Raw genomic sequence first — 18,594 nt, 5'->3', positions numbered from 1 at the left:
CCGCTCCGCTCAGCTACTCCACCCGACAGCTCACCACGCGGCGAAGCTGAGCTGAGACAGAGTCTGCCGTTTGGCCAACGGAGCGGACATGTTTCAAACAATCCGCATCCGGCCTCCGCAGTGGATTGAAGAGAGGGGTCTCACGATAGTCACTGGTTATTTGTGAGTTGTGAGTTTTGTGAAGAGAAGGGGGGTCGGATAAGCAAGCAGCGGTCACTCCAAGTCCAGGGTGACAACCTCAACTATATAAGTGATAGAGGGTATCCCGGCCGGATGGGTGAACAGTTCTCATACATGCTCATCAAATCTCATCTAAATCCGTCCTATCTCATAATACCCTCTCACAATGTCGTCCGCCGACTTTGCAGTGCCCGATTTTGGGCGAGCCGTCATCGAAGGCGACCGTACGGACGGATATTGGGTTGAGACTTTCAAGTTTCAAAAAGACGAAGTGCCTGGTCTTGTTGCGTGAGTATCTTCCTTTTATACAAGCTCACCTCGTGAAGTATCACACCTTGATCCTAACAGACCCAACAATAGATCAGGTCTGGCGTCCGGCGAGATCGAGTTCCTCGACAACCCCATTGCCGCCGCCCGGCATGCAGCAAAGGCCAAGGGCGAAAGCTTCGACCCCTCAACGGTTGACATCACCGGGGGTGAGTTTTTTCTGTCTGTTCTGTTTTCCTGAATGCTCACGCACGTCCAAGAGTGGAAGAAGTACCAGGTGGCCAAGTTCTCGAGCCCCGTCGCCGTCGTGGCGGTCGACATCAACAGGAACGGCCTGACGGACATTGTCGTCTGCCACGACTACGGTCCGTTTATGCTCGAGTGCGACGTCAACGGCGGCTGGATCTCGTGGCTCGAGAACCCCGGCCGCGACAAGCTCGGAGAGCCGTGGAAGATCCGGATGATCGGCCGCTGGCCCGCCATGCACCGCATGAAGGCGGGCTACTTCACGCAAAAGTGAGGAAGATGTCCTCTCTCGGTCTGTCTTTTTCAATGCTAACGTTCTGTAGGTCTGTCATGGAGATTGTCGCCGCTTCCGTTGTTTACGGACGACATGATAAGGTTAGCTGCTGGGGCGCTTTCAACTTCAAAATTATGCAGGGCTTCTGACAGTGGTTTTAACACACAGGTCACTCCTATTCCCATTATCCGTTTCCAGGCTCCGGAAGATGTTCTCAATGCGTGAGTATCGAACCACAGTGACAAACTTCATAATGCTTACCCTGCGCAAGGACGGAGTGGCAACGCTCGATCATTGACGACGAGAACTTCACCGTCATCCACGAGTTGACAGTCAAGAAGTAAGTTACAGACGGTTATCTATCCATGACACTTTCAACAAAAACTCACACAGACAGGTTCAACGGCCCGACAGGGCTCGACTCCATCGTGGTCTCATCCCGCGAGGGCGCCAACTGGCTCTACTACGAGGGCGGCGAGTGGAAGCGCCAACTGCTGTCCATCGGCGAGCCCAAGGAGGACCGGCAGCTGCCCAACTCGCAGGCGCCGGGCTCGGGCGACCACTGGGGCACCGGGTGCGCCGATGCCGGCCGGATCGGCGACGACCCGTTCGCCTACATCGCCACGCTCGATCCCTTCCACGGCACGACGGCCTGCGTGCTGTCCAAGGTCGGCCGGGGCATGAAGGACTCCAAGTGGCAGCGCCACATCCTAGACGTCTACGGCACGCCCAATCAGCTGATGAAGTACGGGGACGGGCCGGGGCACTACATTATCTGTGCTGATTTCGACGGTAAGGCGGACTGTCGTTCCCGTGCTGCCAAGTGAGGGTTATCACCTGCTAAGAGTCTATCTACCAAACAGGTGATGGCGACGACGAGTTCCTCCTTGCTCTCTTTGGCTCGCTTGACCGCGACAAGAACCTGAAGTCTGTCATTGTAAGTGACTGACTGACCCTTGCGCAAGTTGCGAACTCGAGTTCTCTCAAGTGCTGACGACAACATCAACAACAACACAGCCTGTCAAGGGGCCCAATCCTAATAAAGTCAGTAACAAAACTATGATACTATGTACGGCAACCTTGCAAACTTTCGAGAGTCTGACAACCTCGCAGGGCATCATGTACTACAAGGCCATCGACGTCGAGAAGGGCCTGTTTGCCAAGTGGAAGATTGCCGAAGAGTCATCTGCCCGCATCGCCATTGGGTATGTCGTCTCTTCTTATGCTTATCCCCCCCCCTTGAGCCAACTGGATCTCTGACTGACATTCTCTCTCTCTCTCTCTTCTGCAGCAACTTCAGCGGCACCGACAGGCTCGACCTCATCTCGGTCGAGTACAACGTCCCCCGCTACTACGAGGAGCCTAAGCCCGTCATCACGCTCCACGTGAACAAGTTCGCCAAGCCCAAGCCCGCCGTCACGGAACGCCACATCGTGCCGACCGTCTGGGACAACGAGGGCCTCGTGTACCTCGCCCGCCCCAGCGAGGTCAAGTCCCCGCAGTCGTTCCCGCTCATCGAGGTCGCCAACTACGCCATCAGCGTCGAGATCCACCCGCCCGGCGCCAGGATCCCGCTCGGCCAGAACGACGGCGTCAAGGTGCTATACGGCTCCGTCGCCGACATCGAGGGCACGCGCTCCGCCCTGGGGCTGCCGTCCTTCCCGCGCATCGCGTCCGTCCAGAGCGAGGACAGGGAGCTCAGCGCCGACAAGGAGAAGGGCGTCGTCCTGCTGCGGCTCGTCTCCGTCCGTGAGCAGCCCGAGGCGTGGGCCAAGGCTGAGGACGTGCCGGTCAAGACGACCTTCAACACGAGCGAGCTCGGGCTCGAGTTCCCGGAGCTCAAGTTCACCAAGGTCGAGGAGCTCTGGTGGGGGGCCGACTTCAAGGGGGTCGACTTCACCAACATGTCTGGCTTCTACTTCCGCTTCCAGGACGACAAGTCGCAGATTGCCCACTTGCAATTCTGGACCGCCGGTGAGTGACCTCCTTCCCCCCGAATGTATTTTGGTTTGGAATTGAGCGGGTTCACGTTACCTCCTTTCGTGACCTTTCGTGAGGACTACCTACGTTGTTGATGACTGACGTTCCCCCCTCACAGGCCCCAACGTCGACTGCGGCGTGCACAACCATGGCAACGACATCTTCCAGGAGATCCACATCTGCCTCTCGCCCGGCACCGAGGACGGCGGCATGTGGCGGCTCAGGGAGGGCAAGGACCCCAAGGCGGCCGGGCCCGACGACTTCGACAAGGTGGCGCTGCCGCGGCTCAACGAGCACGGCGGGCTGTGGTACCGGGACTCGTACGGCGACGCCGTCCGCGGGCACAACAACGTCGTGTCGTACCCGTGGCACAAGTGGCAGGGCGGCAGCAAGGGGAAGAACGTAGACGTCTGGCTGGCGCTCGAGTTCAACCCGAGCCTTGTGCTGTAGTGTGTTGAAAGAGAGGGCAGTTGCTATGTCCCGCTTCTATGAGAGTTGCTGTTGTTCGGGTCCAGGTTTATGTACAATTAGGTAGTATTCTAATCAACTAAATTTCCTTTCGTTGACTCGACTCTTATGTCTGCTTGCTTCAAGTCTAGTAAGTCATCTTAATAAGTGGTCAAGCGAGATGAGATGTGAAAGAGAATATCGGCAAAACGAAACTGTGGGTGTTCCTGATAACGGAAGGGGTATTATTATCATCTGAACTACTAAAAACTACTACAAACTCCACGCTCGCGGCATCATCTAGCCAAGAGGGGCACAGGTGAAGGGGCTGTTGATCTTTCCAGTCCTGAACTTGAGCTCCTGTAGACAAAACGATTAGCACCATGCCGATGATGAAGGAAGCAACACTCGGAAGGAAACAACTTACAATCTCGACGATACTGGCGTAGGTACCGCACACGAGGACAACGACACCGATGACAAAGGCAAGGCCGTTGAGCGCCGTCTTGGTCAGGTTGTGCTTGGCAAAGGGGGAGCCGTCGCGGATGAGCATGAACCACATCAGGGCCGGGAAGTAAAAGGTGAAGCCGGAGATGAAGAGCGAGGAGCTGATTGACAGCAGCTCGGAGAAGAAGGGGATGGCCTCGGCGATGATGAAGGCGATGACGGTGATGACGGTGATGAGCACCAGCCAGGTGATCCAGCCCATCTTGGTGTTGATGAAGCGGATGATGGAGTCCTTGTAGACGCGGCCGTGGATGTAGCGGCCGACGACAGTGGTGTTGATGGAGCCCGAGATGAAGATGACGGGCAGGGCGACGCCGAAGGCGATCTTGGAGATGAGGTTGCCGGCGGACAGCAGGGCGGGGGAGTGGACGTCCTGGCCGACAAAGGCGTAGATGAGGGCGCCAGTGAGGGTGTAGATGAAGATCTCAATCAGACCGAGAGCCCAGATGGACTTGACGTAGTCCTGGGGGGTGTGCATCTCGTCCATGAAGGAGAACTGGCAGATGGCGAAGGAGTAGGCGAAGACGATGTTGGTGATGGCGATGAAGGCCTCGGCGAAGGTGATGCCCTCCTTGGGCCAGGCGGACCAGGCGGCGGTGGTGATGGAGTCCTTGTTGATGCCGGTAGCGATGATGGTGATGCCGATGGCGAGGATGATGGAGACGAAGTCGATGTAGCCCAGGATGGCGACCTCGGCGAAGGACGGGGGGATGGCCAGCAGCAGCAGGATGATGGCGGAGACGACGGCAAAGACGATGGAGCAGGCGCCGTCGTTTGTGATGTTACCGAGGGCGATGGCGCCGGTGAGGACGTGGGAGCTGACGAGGAAGGTCAACTGCAGGGCGAACATGACGCCGATGATCTCGTAGCCGAGGCGGCCGAACATGAGGTGGCCGGCGTCGGCGTAGTGGGAGACGTGGGGGAACTTGATCTTGACCTGGCCGACGACGTTGCTGGTGTAGATGGCGACCATGCCGAGGGCGATGCAGAGGATGACGCCGGCGACCATGCCGAGGGTGGCGAAAGCGGCCGGGAGACTCAGGCTGCCGAGGGCGATGGCCTCGACGATGAGGACGACGGTAAGGCGCTTCCAGCCGAGGCGGTGGAAGTGGGCGCTGCCCTGGGCGGCCTTTTGCTTCTCGAGGTCCTGGCGGTTGAGGTCGGTGACCTCGCCGACGACCTCACCGGGGAAGACGGCATCGCGGGAGAACTGGGGGGCCACGGCGGCGCCCTCGGACTTGCTGTCCTTGTACTCGGCGCCGGCGGGTTGGTTCTGTCTGATCTGATCGTGATCCATGATGGGTGGTGGAGATTGGTGTTTGTGGGGGTGTGGGTTGACTTTTTGCTGTGATTTCTTTTTTGTTGCTTCTCCCGGTTGAAGTGTGGCGTGGGTCCTTGTTATGGATATATATGACGGAGGGGTGACGGACTGGAGTCTTGACCGAGTCTGACCGAGCTTTTGTCACAACACAGTTGGTTGTTGTGTTGTTGTTGTTGTTGTTGTGAGTTGGTGAGAAGAGGTTATGGTGGCGGTGGTCCAACTAGAATGGCACGCGCACACACACACACACGAGGAGGAGAGGGTTGGACCGGGTTGAGCTGGTCTGACTTCAGTTGAGAAGACGAGGAGGAAGGGATGAGAAGTCAAGAGCGGTTGGACCTGAAACGAAGAGAGAGGGAACAAAAAACATCGAGAAGATGGGAAGAAAGAGGCAGGATATATGGTGGCCAAAAGGGCGGAGCACCAGCACCGACCCCGGAGTCATGCCGAGGGCTCGACCTCGTGGAAGGCAACTCGAGTGAACGCATTCATTGGACTGGTGAACAAGGGTCTTATCTCTGGCCCCCGCGATCTCACGGGCGGTGTCACCGGCAGCTGGGCAAAAGGCCGGGATGGGATGGGATGGGACGGGATGGTGGTATGGTGGTATGGTCCCTCTTCTCTTCCTCCGGACAAGTGGGCGGCGGCGAGAGAGATAGATAGCAGGGCCAGCCAAACAGATGGGCGGACGGACGACCGAGATGGGGTCTACGAAGAAGAAGAAGACCACGGCGGCGACGGCATCAAACCTGGCTGCCCCCCCCCCCCTCCCCTTGCTGCTTGCTGGATTCCGTGCGTCGTGGAATTTGCGGGGGAATAGACCGTTGCAGAGTTTCCCCACGAATTCACGTCCCTGATCCCGTGAGCGAGGCGAGACGGACGAACGAGAGAAACACTGGCCCTCTGGCGTTCCGAGTTTCCCAGCACAAAAAAAGACGAGGGGGAATCATCGAGACGTAAAAGAACATTTCCTCTTTGTCAACGGTACAACTAATTCCAGGGCCGCCATGTTTTGGAGTTGGTAACTCGTCCGAAAGGGCGTGTCGACGGAGTTTCTGTGGGAACTACAGCGGGACTGAGGCAATTGCAAGAGTTTTCGCATCGTAATATGGTGGATATTGTGACCTACATGTTACCTAAGGGGACCCAGATGCAGAGCCCGTAGGGTGGCCTCACCTCACCTTGGGGACCACCACCCTTGAGTCAGTCCGCCGGGCATGATGAACTCCGAAATACGACCGGTGGCGGGAAAAAAGAGAGACTGGGACTGGGATGACGAGTTTGAGAGGCGAGGTCTCTGCTCTCTTATCTCTCTCTCTCTCTCTCTCTCTGTCATGAGTGTTTCCGAAACTCGAGCCTGTGGGAAACAGCGTCATGGTTGTCAAAGAGCCAAAGAGTCTAAAAGACATCAGACGTTGGGCCAAGACCGTGAGGCTCAAAGTCTTTCGGACGGGAACACAAGATAAGACAAGCCAAGCTGGACGATTGCCGAACCAGGGGGAGGGGGGAGGGGCCTGAACTCTGTACATACAACAAGAGTGTACACACACATACGCATACGCATACCGCATACGGCCCTCAAGAGTCAAGAAAACTCTCCCATAGGTCTCCCTCAAACCCCCCCGGTCTCCCTCGTTCCCGCGACCATAGGGCGAAACGTAATAGCGCCGTCTTAGTCCCGTACATTCCCGACATCCTTGAGTCGTGATCCCGGCCGATCCCACTCGTCACGGTCACCCTTTGGGAAGGCTTCTAGAAGATCGCCCAGACGGCCGAGAAAGGCTTGTCGACGCCTCCCACGTACTTCCCTGTTGGCCGTCAGGCACACAAGAGCCTCCCCCCTTGCTTTTGCATGTCATACTAGCGTACATCGTACGGATACAGGTAGTGTGCACTCCAGCATTCGCATCGCATCCACACCTGCATATGCATTACCGCTTGGCGCGTGTTGGGCGAGGCGAGCAGAACCGGAATCTCACGCGACAGAGGACCACCACCACCCCCATCCATTCTCTATCATCCTTGCTCGAGACATGAGACTTGGCGTGTGTTGTAAAGAAAGATGAGGTGACCCTTCTTTTTCTTTTCTTCTCCTCCCTTACCCTCCCCTTCCTTCTGTCGTTGCTCGCTTTTGGGACCACTGTGACTGGCCAGAGGCTTTGGCTGGTCGATTTGCTTGACATACAACCATTACCCAACTTCCCCAAGAGATAACGGTCGGATGGGGCGAAAAGGGGGGGGGGACGAGTTGTGTATGGCCGCATTTACTGCATTTACGCCGAGCGACGGCCCGATATTAAGAGCATTCGAACCCGGCAAGACACGACAACTGTCATCAAATGCGAGACGGTGAAGGGAATTCTCGCTCATTCCGGGGGAAGCGAAAGAGTCGAAGAGATAAACAAAACAAGATGGATGGCCAGATCGACAAACTCTACCGCTGTGATTACTGATAAGGCCAGTCGTTTGCTGTTCAATTCTTGCCCATCTGCCTTGTATGGAGGGTGTCGGCGGACCCGAAGGTTCAAGCCCGCGTCAAACAAACCTCAGCCGACGTGCCGCCAGAGCCGAAGTCCCAGTTCGAACCGGTTAGCTACGGGGTGTTTTTCTGCCACGGACTCTCCTTGTTCTCGTCCTCGTGCGACTTGCAAGGGCCCGGGGCCAATGTCAGCGCTTAAGGGCCAAGGGGTCAGGGGGGTATGAAGGAAGAGGGTCTGAGACAGGGGAGCCAGAGATCAATGGGGTGTCATGGTCCATGGGTGGACATGGAGATGCTGGCACGACACGAAGACGATGCCGTTACTGTTGGCAATTCCAATAGTGTCATGGAATCCGGGGTAAGTTTTGCGGGGATGGGGCCGGCTGCCATCCAAAAGGGCAATCTTAATCTATGAGCGAACGGCGGTGGGTGGGAAGTCTTGTGAATCCTCGACACATTGTAACCCTCTTCCGACCTCCAGAGGGGAACGGCCGCCTTGGATACTACGTGTCTCATTCTTCTGCCCCTTCTTCAACATGCGACATGATGTAGTAGTATCCGTAAAGAGTACACAGAAGCACGGTACACTCTCCTCCGTCCCTGAGTCGTGTCCGGCCCTCATCGGTTTCAGCCGGACGAACGCATCACCGGCCGAGATTACAGCCAGACGGGATATCCCGGTCTTTCTCTATCAGTGGACAGATTTCAGAGTTTACCGGCCAATGTGTTGGCTGAAGCCGAGAGAGAGTAAAAACCGGATAATCGGATGTGTCAGCAACGGAGAGGCCGGGCGATAGGTCCGGAACCCCGGATCCGAGATGAACCAATCCCGTATTTGATATTTCGATCTACCTACGCAAACGACAAAAGACCAAACCAGGCCAAGTAAGGGCTATCAGTCAGTCAATCGGTCAATCAGGTCGGTCAGTCCGTCAAGTCTTTCAAAGTCCTACGTGACGCCGCGCTCCCACGAGGCCCAGATCTCGTCCAGCACCGGCAGGCAATACTTGTCCCTCCACAGGAACCCCGCGAGCAGCTGCTGCAGGTCCTCGCGCCTACGTCTCTCGGGCGGCAGCGCGTCGCGCGCCCTCTCGAGCACGCGGTGCAGCCTCCCGAGGAACCAGGCCCGGTCCTGCGATGCCGCGCCGGACCCGACGACGCCGACGAACAGGACCCACAGCAGGGCGGCGTCGTGCGGGACCCAGATGAGGGCGATGGCGTCGGCGTCGTCGAGCGCCGCGCGCATCCGCGCCACGAGGATCCGGACCATGTGGCCCGTCGTCGGGATCTCGCGCAGCGCCGCGTACAGGAACACCTGCGCCGCCGACACGAGCACGAGGAACCGCTTCTGCACCGGCGACGCCGCCGTCCGCCGCTCCGCGTACAGGAAGTGCAGCATCGTGCTGTCCGCCGTGTTCATGACGATCCGCACGTCGTCCGCCGACACCCCCGCCGCCCCGGCGCAGACGGCCTGCCGGAGCGCCGTGAAGATCCGCCGCGGCTCGACGCTCTCGCCCGGGCTGTGGCCCGCGAGCCGGTCCAGGTGGCGCAGCGGCGGCGACGCCGCCCGGCTGACGACCGACGGTGGGAGCGTCACCTGGTCGAGCGTGTGGAACATGGGGAACTTGGGTACTCGGCCCAGGCCCGAGGCCACTTGGATGTCGATCCTGATGGGAGAGACGGCTTGTGGTGAGCGAAGGGTGTCTTTTTTTTTCTTTCTTCTCCTTTTGATTCTTTTCTTCTTCTTTTTTCTTTTTTTTTGCAAGTCTGAGGATGGGTTTGTATTGTTCACACACACCAGTTGATAGAACGGCAGAGGATGTAATCGTGCCTGATCGTGTCCGGTCCGCCGCGGGCTGTGATCATGGCGTGGAGCCCGGTCAGGTGGACGTTGGCGGCCGAGAAGCGGCCCTGGAAAGCCTGCAATATCGGTCGTCAGCATCTTTACGTTTCTCGGGAGACAAAGCTGAGAAGAAGAAGGGGGAAGAGAAGAAAAAGTAGAAGCAGGGGGGAAAAAGGTGTTCATGGGGTCAGTAATCACCTCAACGCTCCCCAACATGGCCACTCCGGCCAGCACCGACAGGTCGTCGCTCGCCTTCTGGGCCGACTCTTGGGACTCGAGGCGGCTTCGGACGATGCGCATGGCCTCGCCCTTTTGCTGGTACCCTTCCCGCTGCAGCTCGGGGTCGGGCGACGGCATCGTCGCCGTCAGGAACTCGGCGGCAAGGGCGAGCGTGGCGCGCATGATGAGAGCGCTCTGCATGGCGTAGGGGAACCATGGCCGCTGCGTGTCCGTCGTGGTCGAGTTGAGATTGAACCTGGTGGTGACTGCAGAGTGGGTAAGAGTGAGTAAGAGTGAGTAAGAGTGAGCAACAGTGAGCAACAGTGAGCAGCAGTATGCAACAGTGAGCAACAGTGAGCAGCAGTATGCAACAGTGTGTGAAGTCGCACTGAGCCAGAGTAAGCCCTTGGATGGGGAAAGGTGAACGAGGAGTCGGCTCTGGTACGTTTGCTACTCACAGTACTTGACGAGGGCGTCAACCGATGGACTGCTGGGTATCGGCAACGTGTTGAAGGGGTCGGCACCGTCGCTGCCCAGCCGTTGGATCCATGGCGGAGGAGATGTCTCTGACAGCAACTCGTAGATATCCGGGGACTGGAAACAAAGGACGAGTAAGCAACGCCAAGAGACCACACGGCCTTACAGAGTAGAGGAGAGAGAGAGAGAGAGAGAGACAGAGAGAGACAGACAGAATTATGTCTGTATAAAATATGTAAATGTGCACGTACCAGAGGGTCGGCAGTGTTCTTGCGGCTCTGGTTCTTGGCCTTTCTAGTCTTGGGCGCTGTGCCGCCCAGCCTGAAGCGGCCCTTCAAGTGCGCCTTGCCCCTTATGGTCCCTTGAGACACGAGGGCCGTCGAGGCCCCCAGCTGGGAGCCGCCCCGTTGGATGGCGGTCCGGATGGCATGGCTCCGGATGGACTTGGTGACGGCCTGAAAGGTTCCCTCCTCGCCGGCGTCGACGGTGACGAACTTGTATTCAGAAGATTGGCGCTCCATCATGCCAGCCAGCAAGCCGTCTGACGGCGGCTACTACCGAGGTCCGGCTAATCCCCCAAAGCCCAAGTCCCATTCGATCTCGAAAACACACACTCTCTCTCACTTCACTTCCCCCTCGCCTGCCTCAACCTGCTATCGAAGGGTAACCGAAGGGTAACCGAAGGGCCTCCAGCGGGCCCCCCCTGAAAGGGAAAGGGCGCGCAGCGGCACTGTTCAACGACGGAAAGGGAGGCCCTGTGAGCCAACGGAAGGCGGCAGCTGGGTTGTTTGGCTCGCGCTCAAGTGAGTTTACACTACAGGTAATACCTGTAGGTAGGTATGCTTGGACTACCTAGCTGGGCAAGGTTTGTTGTTGGTGGTGGTGGTCAGTGACTCGTGATGAGATGCTGGGAGTTAGTAAGCGCCCATGGGAGATGGCCTGACTCTCTCACACTCTCCGTCAAAGAAGGATCGACAAGGCAAGGTAAGGAGGAGGCGTGAAAAGAGGGGGAGAGTCACGGGGTAATGCGCGTTGGAGGAACTGAGAGACTGGGAGAGACTGACTGGGGTGAGTGAGAGTGAGAGAGTCCCTCACTTCTGTCATTGGTGCAGAAGGGGATAGAGAGCACACTCTACGGAGGTACGTACTGACTCCCTGAGCGATGAGTGAGAGTCTGGCCGGGGCCGATTGGAGATAAGCATTATTCCAGAACCCTTGGACGAACCTGTTTGGCCAATGGATAAGGGGCGCTTCTCCATCAGTGGGGACTTCTCTCCTCCTGCCAAGATCACGTGCATCGGATAAATTTGTCCGACCCGAATGGATACGTACCTCCTCTGGCTGTCCCCAACAGACGGGGACTCATTCGTCCGGCTAAGGTAGAGTACGTACCCGGATTCATTCGTCCGCCGTCGGCCTCCGAGCGGACGAAAGATCCGTAAGCACATGAACTCTCTCCCTCTCTCCCTATCAACGCCCTCAACACCAACACTGACGCCGTCGATCCATGGCGGGAGCCAGCGATACGGTGCTGGCCACCGTTGCCTGATGGCCTTTCCCCCCCCTCCCCTAAACTCTAGTTCTCTTCTTCTCGCATCGAGTCAAGTCTCCATCTCTCATGTCGACCTAGAGCTTCTCAAACCCCCCGAGGTCTGTTTTGCACTGGCCGTCTGTTGATACCTGACCTTTTGAACTTCGCCTAGTTCAATCAAAATAAAATAAAACAATGGACGAGAGACCATCCAAGAAGCGCAAGGTCCGCAAGGGCACAAGGAGCTGCTGGCAGTGTAAGTGGGTTCGTCCGAACACCGTTCCGCAACCCCGAGATCCATTCATCCATCCCACCGTCCGGCTCCCACCCCGTTCATTGTTCATTACCTCCACGTCCACCGACTGACATCCGGCCCAGGCAGGAAGAGAAAAATCCGCTGCGAGTTCACCTCCAATGAGGAGCAGACCTGCAACGGCTGCAAATCTCGGGGCACCACCTGCGTCAGTCAAGAGTTCAACGACGATGAACCTTCCGGTCCGCCCGAGCGCGGCCTTGCCCAGCGCCTCGGCCGGCTCGAAGAGTTGATGGTCAAGCTGGCCGACAAGATTGGTCCGGAGGCGTCAATCGTCAGCGGCAGCAGCAGTAGCAATAGCAACAATAGCAATAACAGCAACAACAGCAGCAACAACAGCAGCAACAACAACAGTATCAACAACAGCATCAACACGCCGACATCATCGATCGATGGATCCCTACGCTCGTCCGAGTTTCAAGGTACCCCGGATGATTCCACACTGGTGTCCGCGTCCGTCACCACCTCCTCTTCGACACCCAGCGATGTGATGCCCGAGACTCGCACGCCGCAAGACCGTCCGTCCCGGTCCGGTTCCAAGTACGAGAAGATGTGCCGAGAGCTTCACTCGGCATTCCCCTCTCCCGAGGATGCCAAAACCATTGTCCACTCGAGTAGGGGCCCCATCTTCCTCCTGGCCATGTTCTACTCGTACCAAGACATCCTCGACGGCAACTCCCCCGCAACGGCGGCTCTCACCGTCGTGCCCGACGTCAACAAGCACCCGGCTGTCCTGGCAAGGAAACTGCTTCAGTTGACCATCTGCCTCCAACAGCTGCCGCCCAGCTTCGACTTCTCTAAACTCGAGCTCGGCTTAAAGGGCTCTATCCAGGACAAGATGAACGAGTGGGCCTCCGTCGCCGGCCTGGTCACCTCCAATGAAGAGCTTCTCGGTTCTGCAGAGGGCCTGGAGTGCCTCATCCTCCTGGGCTTCTATCTTCTCAACTCCGGGAACCTGCGCAAGGCGTGGCTCGTCATGAGACGCGCGCTGAGCCTGGCACAGCTGATGGGCATCGAGGCCGACCTGGCGCGGCCTCTGAAGTCGTGCGACCCGGCCACCGACGCCAGCACCATCCCCGCCTCCCAGACCTTCTGGTACCGCATCAACTTCTGCGACCGCTACATCTCCCTCCTCCTCGGCCTCTCGGCCGGGACCCAAGATAACAGCTTCTTGACGGACCAGTTCTTGGCCCGGGACACGCCGATGGAACGGCTGGAAAAGCGGTACACGGCGATTGCCCTGCGCATCATCGAGAGGAACCGCGCGCCGGCCCACGAGGCCTACGCCATCACCCAGTCGGTCGACTGCGAGCTCGAAAACGCCGCAAAGTCCATGGGGCGAAGCTGGTGGGAGATACCGTCCTTGATGTCCCACTACACCACCGACACGCCGGCCCAGATGGGCGTCATGTCGCACCTGATGCTCCAGATCCACCACCACAGCCTGCTCATCCTGCTGCATCTGCCCTACATGCTCCGGAACCAGACAAACAGCCGCTTCGACTACAGCAAGAACACGTGCCTCGAGTCGAGCCGGGCAGTGCTGCGACGCTGCGTCATCTTCCGCACCGCCAACGACGTCGCCTTCTCATGCCGCCACATCGACTACTCGTCGCTGATGGCCTCCATGACGCTCCTGCTCGGCCACCTCAGCCGGCCCCCCGGCGTGCGCGAGGAAGACTGGTCCAGACAGCGCAACGAAGACCGCGCGTTGGCAGTCAAGGTCGTCGCCAAGATGGAGGAGCTGGCTCTTCTGAACGACGATAAGCTGTCGAACGAGAGCGCCGACATCATCCGGAAGCTCCTCCCCATCGTCGACTGCTGCAACGGCATGACGCCGGCGCAGTTCCAAGGCGAGGAGGCCCGGAACCTGCAGCTCGTGATCCCGTATCTAGGCGTCATCAACATCAACACGACCACCAACCAGGCAGCCGAGTCGTGCACCGTCGACCTGAGCCACTCACAGCTCGCGACGCCGACCAACACCGCCACCACCACCACCACCGCCGCCGCCGTGGCGTCCGAGACCTACCAGGAGATGACGCCCCCCGAGCTGTGCGCCGAGGCGCTGCTGGGCCAGGACAACACCATCCCCCACGAGGATCCCTCCGCCGGGTTGTTCAGCACTGACTGTCTGGAGGGGTGGTCATGCCCCGGCATTACAGCAGAAGCCGGCGACTGGACGTTCCAGGGCGTCGACACGACGTACTGGTCTCTTCTGAACAGCGGCATGGCCTGCAACTTTACCCAGTGACTGGATCATTTATATGTTGCCCGCGGTGTCGAGGGAGAATGGCGGTCTTGAGGCATGGTGTCGGACGGAGGGAACTTGAGCCCCTTTTCCCCCTTTTCCGACGTCCCTCTCGGTCTTCCGAATATATCTCTCTCTCACTCTCTCACTCACTCCCTCATGGAGCCCGGAGGGGACAAGCCATGTCGTGATGGGCCCTGCTTGAGTCAGGAACAGGTCCCCTGCCAGGTGGCCAGTTGGGATGTTCTCGACGTCTGCTGCGAATAACCTGCTGCACAAACGACTTGTACAAGAAGAACGGTCGCGAGTTGAACCAGGGCGCGCCGCCCGCTCCTCTGCACAGCAGCCTTGCCAAATTCTGGACTTGGCCCCAAGAGAAACAGTGGATGGATATCTATTTGCGGAACCTGATCGTGCGAACCTTGATTTTCAGCTCATCATGGATCCGCGGCTTCGACTTCGAGACACAAACAGATTCCCGCCGGTGTTGTATGGGGAGTAAGGCGCAGAGTAGACCGGATGAGCTGCCCCGCAAGACTGCAACCAAGACTGCAACCACCCGGCAGGCAAGCCAACTGTGTCTGAAAACCCCTGTACGGGAGATGAACACGCAGCGTCGGGAGCTCGAGATCCAAAGCAAGCCCACGAAGAGACCGTCGCTGGCAGGGCGCAAGTGGCTTGGACGGGATCCCCACCGAAGCCATATAACCCCTGCCGTTCTTTACCAGCATCCAGCACCGCCGGGGCCCGAGCAACGAGAGGAGCCTGCCAAAGGAGAATGTTGCATGTTTACCAGGGTGTTACGCTTGACCTTTCTGGGCCCCAAGTAACGGGCTGAGCCATCGCCGCAAAAGTCACCTTTTTTTCCACGAACTTAACCAGCAGTCAGGCAGTAACTGCTGGTTAAGTTGGTGAAAAAATTGGGGTTTTCGCCAATGACTCAGTCCGTTAGTTGGGGCCCATAAAGGTCAAGCGTAACATGTTGACAACACGGATGGAGACGGCTGTGTGCCTTCATATCTCCCCTGTTGGGGTATGCTTGGCCTGATGATAGGGCTGTGGGCAAGGCTGGGAACCGTTTTCTCACACACAGTCTCGACAGCCGGCGCGCTTAGCAGCAACGGGAACTATCTCACATCACATGTATAGATTTCCCGAATCCATTCGGCCGACTGTTTACCTGAGCCAAGCCGCCAAGGCAAATTCTTGGCTCGCATTGTACCACACTGCAAAGGGGGGGCTGAAAGTCTTGGGCAACATTTGAGATATACACATTGTGACCATGAAGGGGGCGCAGTATGCTAGCTTTGCAGTCTGGTCTTTTTGTCCGCACCACATGTACCGGTTGCTCTCCTTTCCTGTACGGGGGGTATATACGTGCTCAACTGACGTTGAACGACGGGCCGCCTGGACACGTTTTTCGTTGCCGTTTTCGGTATGGATCTTCTGCCCTACGGTCGAACGGTCTTTGGCCTACGGTCTATGTATCGACTACGGATAGGGTCACCTCGTGGACCGAGTCCCGAAAGTCAAAGACGCACTGATGGGGTTGCCCAGGGGTCCCTTCGAAGCATTGACACCTGAGACGACGAAATTTTAAAGTGACGGGCATGTCCGGCAGCGGGAGGAGGGGAGGCCATGACTCGCATCCGGCGGGCCGAGGCCAATCAAGAACGACGCCGCACACGACGGATGGACCCTCGGGGGCGCATTGGGGGCGCATTGGGGGCACAAACGGCCAGAATAAGCTGCTGCCCAAAATTGAGTTTAATGCTTAAATCATTACTCCGTTGGTATTGTTGTCGTTGTCGTGGTGGTGGTGGTGTGGTAGGATCGTCGTGAGATAAGATCCGACAGTTTCGTTTCCCCAGACAAACGTCACAAGAAGAGACATCGGTGTAAAGCGGGGGTAGGGGTTTTGTGTCTCTGTCTTCTTATGATCTAAACCAACTCCTGGGTTTCTTCGTCTCTTGTCTCTCTTCGCGCCTATAGGTGCCCGTTCCGCTCCCACGGCCGCCCCGATTTGGCATCCGCCCCCCCCCCCTTACGGCGTAAGATTGCAAAGGCCTGGGCGCCGTTCGGCCACAACCCGGATTAGGAAGCACTCCACGCCCGTTTCTGGTACGCGGCGGGGATGCGGGCCTGGACCGACGAACCGCCATTGGAGGGGGGACCAGAAAGAACAGACAGACAAACGATCCTTCAGCCTCAAGAGTGGAGGGAATCGAAGCCATGGGGGGGGAGGGGAGGGGAGGATGGCTCCGCGGTCCACCTTCGGACCAGACTTCTTTTTGGGTAGTGTACGGATACCAAAGGACCATGATGGTCGCCAAGGGGGGCAGCGATGGCCATGCCATGTTGCTGTTGTTTGGCTCACTGCTGCCCAGGCTGTGTGTTGGTTGGCTCTTGGCCTTCCCCTTGAGGTCCTTTGAGTCGTTGGGTCTGGCAGTCGGGCGCGAGCAAAGACTCGGATCGCGGATGGAGGATAACCATGTTGCATATGTATATAACAAATACCCTCGAGGCCTCGCAACGCAAGCTTTTCCCCTTTTTCGAGAATCGAGCCTCATCTTCAGTTCCGTTGTGCTTCTTTCCATCGCCCTAGTCGGCTTCTACTGTCTCTTCCGTTCTCTCTCTCTCACTCTCCAGACCGTTCCCCCTTTTTGTTTCCCGTCCACTCTTTGTTGTGTCTCCCTTTCTCTCGTTTTGAAAACGAGCCCATCCGAATATACCCTTTACCCTTCGTTTTCCACGCACAAGATGGTCTCTTCTACCTTCCTGGCCGCCTTCGGCCTCGCTGCCGCCGCCCTCGCGGCCCCGAACCGCCCCCGCATGCTCTCGGCCGACGATGTCATCCTCCTCGGCCACGACGGCACCCCCCGCATCATGAAGGCCGCCGCCTACGAGGCCCTCGAGACCGCCGCCGCGGCCCCGGTCTCCCTCAGCTCCTACAACACCACCACCGCCACCGAGTCCACCACCACCCCAGCCCTCGCCCGCCGCGGCTGCGAGAAGAGCACCGAGATCCAGGTCACCTCGGACGAGTCCTTCCTCAACTGGGACGTGGCCATCTCCCCCGTCGCCTCGTCCCGCGGCAACTCGGCCGCCACCATCGGCGTCTCGGCCGGCTTCGAGCTCGGCAACTCGCTCGCCATCGGCAGCGAGATCACCATCGGCAACGACGTCATCGGCGTCTCCCTCGGTATGGACCTCGACGTGTCGTGGTCCACCTCGCTCGAGACCTCGCTCGAGTACGAGGTGCCCGACGGCCTCTACGGCGTCATCGTCAGCCAGCCCTACGTCCGCCGCGTCGCCGGCAACGTGCTGGCCGGCTGCACCGACTCCCCCCTCCGCACGCCCTTCGTCGCCGACACGTACGAGAGCCAGAACTACGGCGCGCTGTCGTGGGTCAAGGGCGTCATCCGCCTGTGCAGCAGCGAGACGTACCCGATCCCGTACTGTATCGGTCAGGGTGCGCACAAGTAGTTTGCTTGGGGGGAGGTGATGTGTTGATGGGGTTAGGTCGGATGGTCCTGGAAGTAGTGTCTGATTCCGAGCTAGACTTGTAATGGAGTCGTTGACAGAACCGTCCCAAGTATGTGAACCTAGGCTGTTGCTGAGTGTATATATGTGATTTCTACTTTCCAACTTGTCATCGAGTTGAAAGGTTTAAAAGAGGCTGTCTCTATTGTACATTTGACAGAACGGGACCCAAGGGGAGGAAAGTCACATAGAGCCGACTATTTAGGGTTAGCAGCCAACAATGTACTCCCTTTTGACCTGTATTTTGGCAGCTTCAGGGCAGCTTCGGAGACTGACGCAAGAAACCAGTCTGGTGGACATGTTTGGTTTGCTCTGACTAGTCGTTGGACGCGTGTTACTCTCTTGTGTAACTGTTCGCCTTCTTGATCGAGGAACCCCGATAGTAGTGCTATTTAATAGAAATAGCGCATTCAGTGCTATGCCTTAAGGCCTGACAAACACAAAACAAAAAGGTGTATTTCCTACAGCCTGTAAATTTGCTAGACGTTGTATCTAGTGTGTGGATGGTGGGAGAAGACTGCTAGGGATAATTCAATGATGAGACGATGTAGTAGGAGGGCTGGTGATGAATGCTCTTGACTCTATCGAGAAACATTCCTACTTTTTCTGGGCTAAACCATTCCAGCAACAGTCAGCTGCTTGAGACGTGGCTAGCTTGGACATGTCGAAAGGGGCTCGACGTAGCTTGGTGTATATGCTTTTGGCGGCATCTGACA

General features: G+C 57.8%; 5 protein-coding genes across 5 annotated transcripts; 3 read left to right on the top strand and 2 right to left on the bottom strand.

Moving 5' to 3' along the window:
* Positions 1 to 346: 346 nt before the first annotated feature.
* Positions 347 to 3,397, top strand: CDEST_14189 (Putative integrin alpha, aldos-2-ulose dehydratase/isomerase (AUDH), Cupin domain-containing protein; the record flags this gene model as incomplete). The annotated part of the gene is made up of 12 exons (XM_062930345.1): positions 347 to 468; positions 541 to 656; positions 708 to 963; positions 1,017 to 1,068; positions 1,136 to 1,188; positions 1,239 to 1,307; positions 1,365 to 1,759; positions 1,831 to 1,904; positions 1,985 to 2,011; positions 2,081 to 2,172; positions 2,259 to 2,941; positions 3,066 to 3,397. 12 exons carry the CDS (start codon positions 347 to 349, stop codon positions 3,395 to 3,397), a joined length of 2,271 nt encoding a protein of 756 aa, XP_062786396.1.
* Positions 3,398 to 3,597: 200 nt separating this feature from the next.
* CDEST_14188 (Putative amino acid transporter, transmembrane domain-containing protein) lies at positions 3,598 to 5,890 on the bottom strand. The gene is made up of 2 exons (XM_062930344.1): positions 3,822 to 5,890; positions 3,598 to 3,754 (listed from the first exon to the last, which is right to left on the bottom strand). The coding sequence occupies exons 1-2, from the start codon at positions 5,196 to 5,198 to the stop codon at positions 3,695 to 3,697; spliced, it is 1,437 nt and encodes a 478-aa protein (XP_062786395.1). The 5' UTR covers positions 5,199 to 5,890; the 3' UTR covers positions 3,598 to 3,694.
* Positions 5,891 to 8,465: 2,575 nt separating this feature from the next.
* Positions 8,466 to 11,299, bottom strand: CDEST_14187 (Putative fungal transcription factor). The gene is made up of 5 exons (XM_062930343.1): positions 10,492 to 11,299; positions 10,222 to 10,357; positions 9,743 to 10,029; positions 9,500 to 9,621; positions 8,466 to 9,368 (listed from the first exon to the last, which is right to left on the bottom strand). Exons 1-5 carry the CDS (start codon positions 10,762 to 10,764, stop codon positions 8,651 to 8,653), a joined length of 1,536 nt encoding a protein of 511 aa, XP_062786394.1. The 5' UTR covers positions 10,765 to 11,299; the 3' UTR covers positions 8,466 to 8,650.
* A 667-nt stretch (positions 11,300 to 11,966) lies between these two features.
* On the top strand, positions 11,967 to 14,338 carry CDEST_14186 (uncharacterized protein; the record flags this gene model as incomplete). Its single annotated transcript, XM_062930342.1, has 2 exons — positions 11,967 to 12,027; positions 12,150 to 14,338. 2 exons carry the CDS (start codon positions 11,967 to 11,969, stop codon positions 14,336 to 14,338), a joined length of 2,250 nt encoding a protein of 749 aa, XP_062786393.1.
* Positions 14,339 to 17,095: 2,757 nt separating this feature from the next.
* CDEST_14185 (uncharacterized protein) lies at positions 17,096 to 17,821 on the top strand (the record flags this gene model as incomplete). Its single annotated transcript, XM_062930341.1, has 1 exon — positions 17,096 to 17,821. The coding sequence occupies one exon, from the start codon at positions 17,096 to 17,098 to the stop codon at positions 17,819 to 17,821; it is 726 nt and encodes a 241-aa protein (XP_062786392.1).
* Between the last annotated feature and the right edge of the window lie 773 nt (positions 17,822 to 18,594).

Source organism: Colletotrichum destructivum, chromosome 9 (genome assembly GCF_034447905.1).
Source record: "Colletotrichum destructivum chromosome 9, complete sequence".
Lineage (NCBI taxonomy): Eukaryota > Fungi > Ascomycota > Sordariomycetes > Glomerellales > Glomerellaceae > Colletotrichum > Colletotrichum destructivum.
This window is presented reverse-complemented; position numbering and strand designations above follow the sequence as displayed.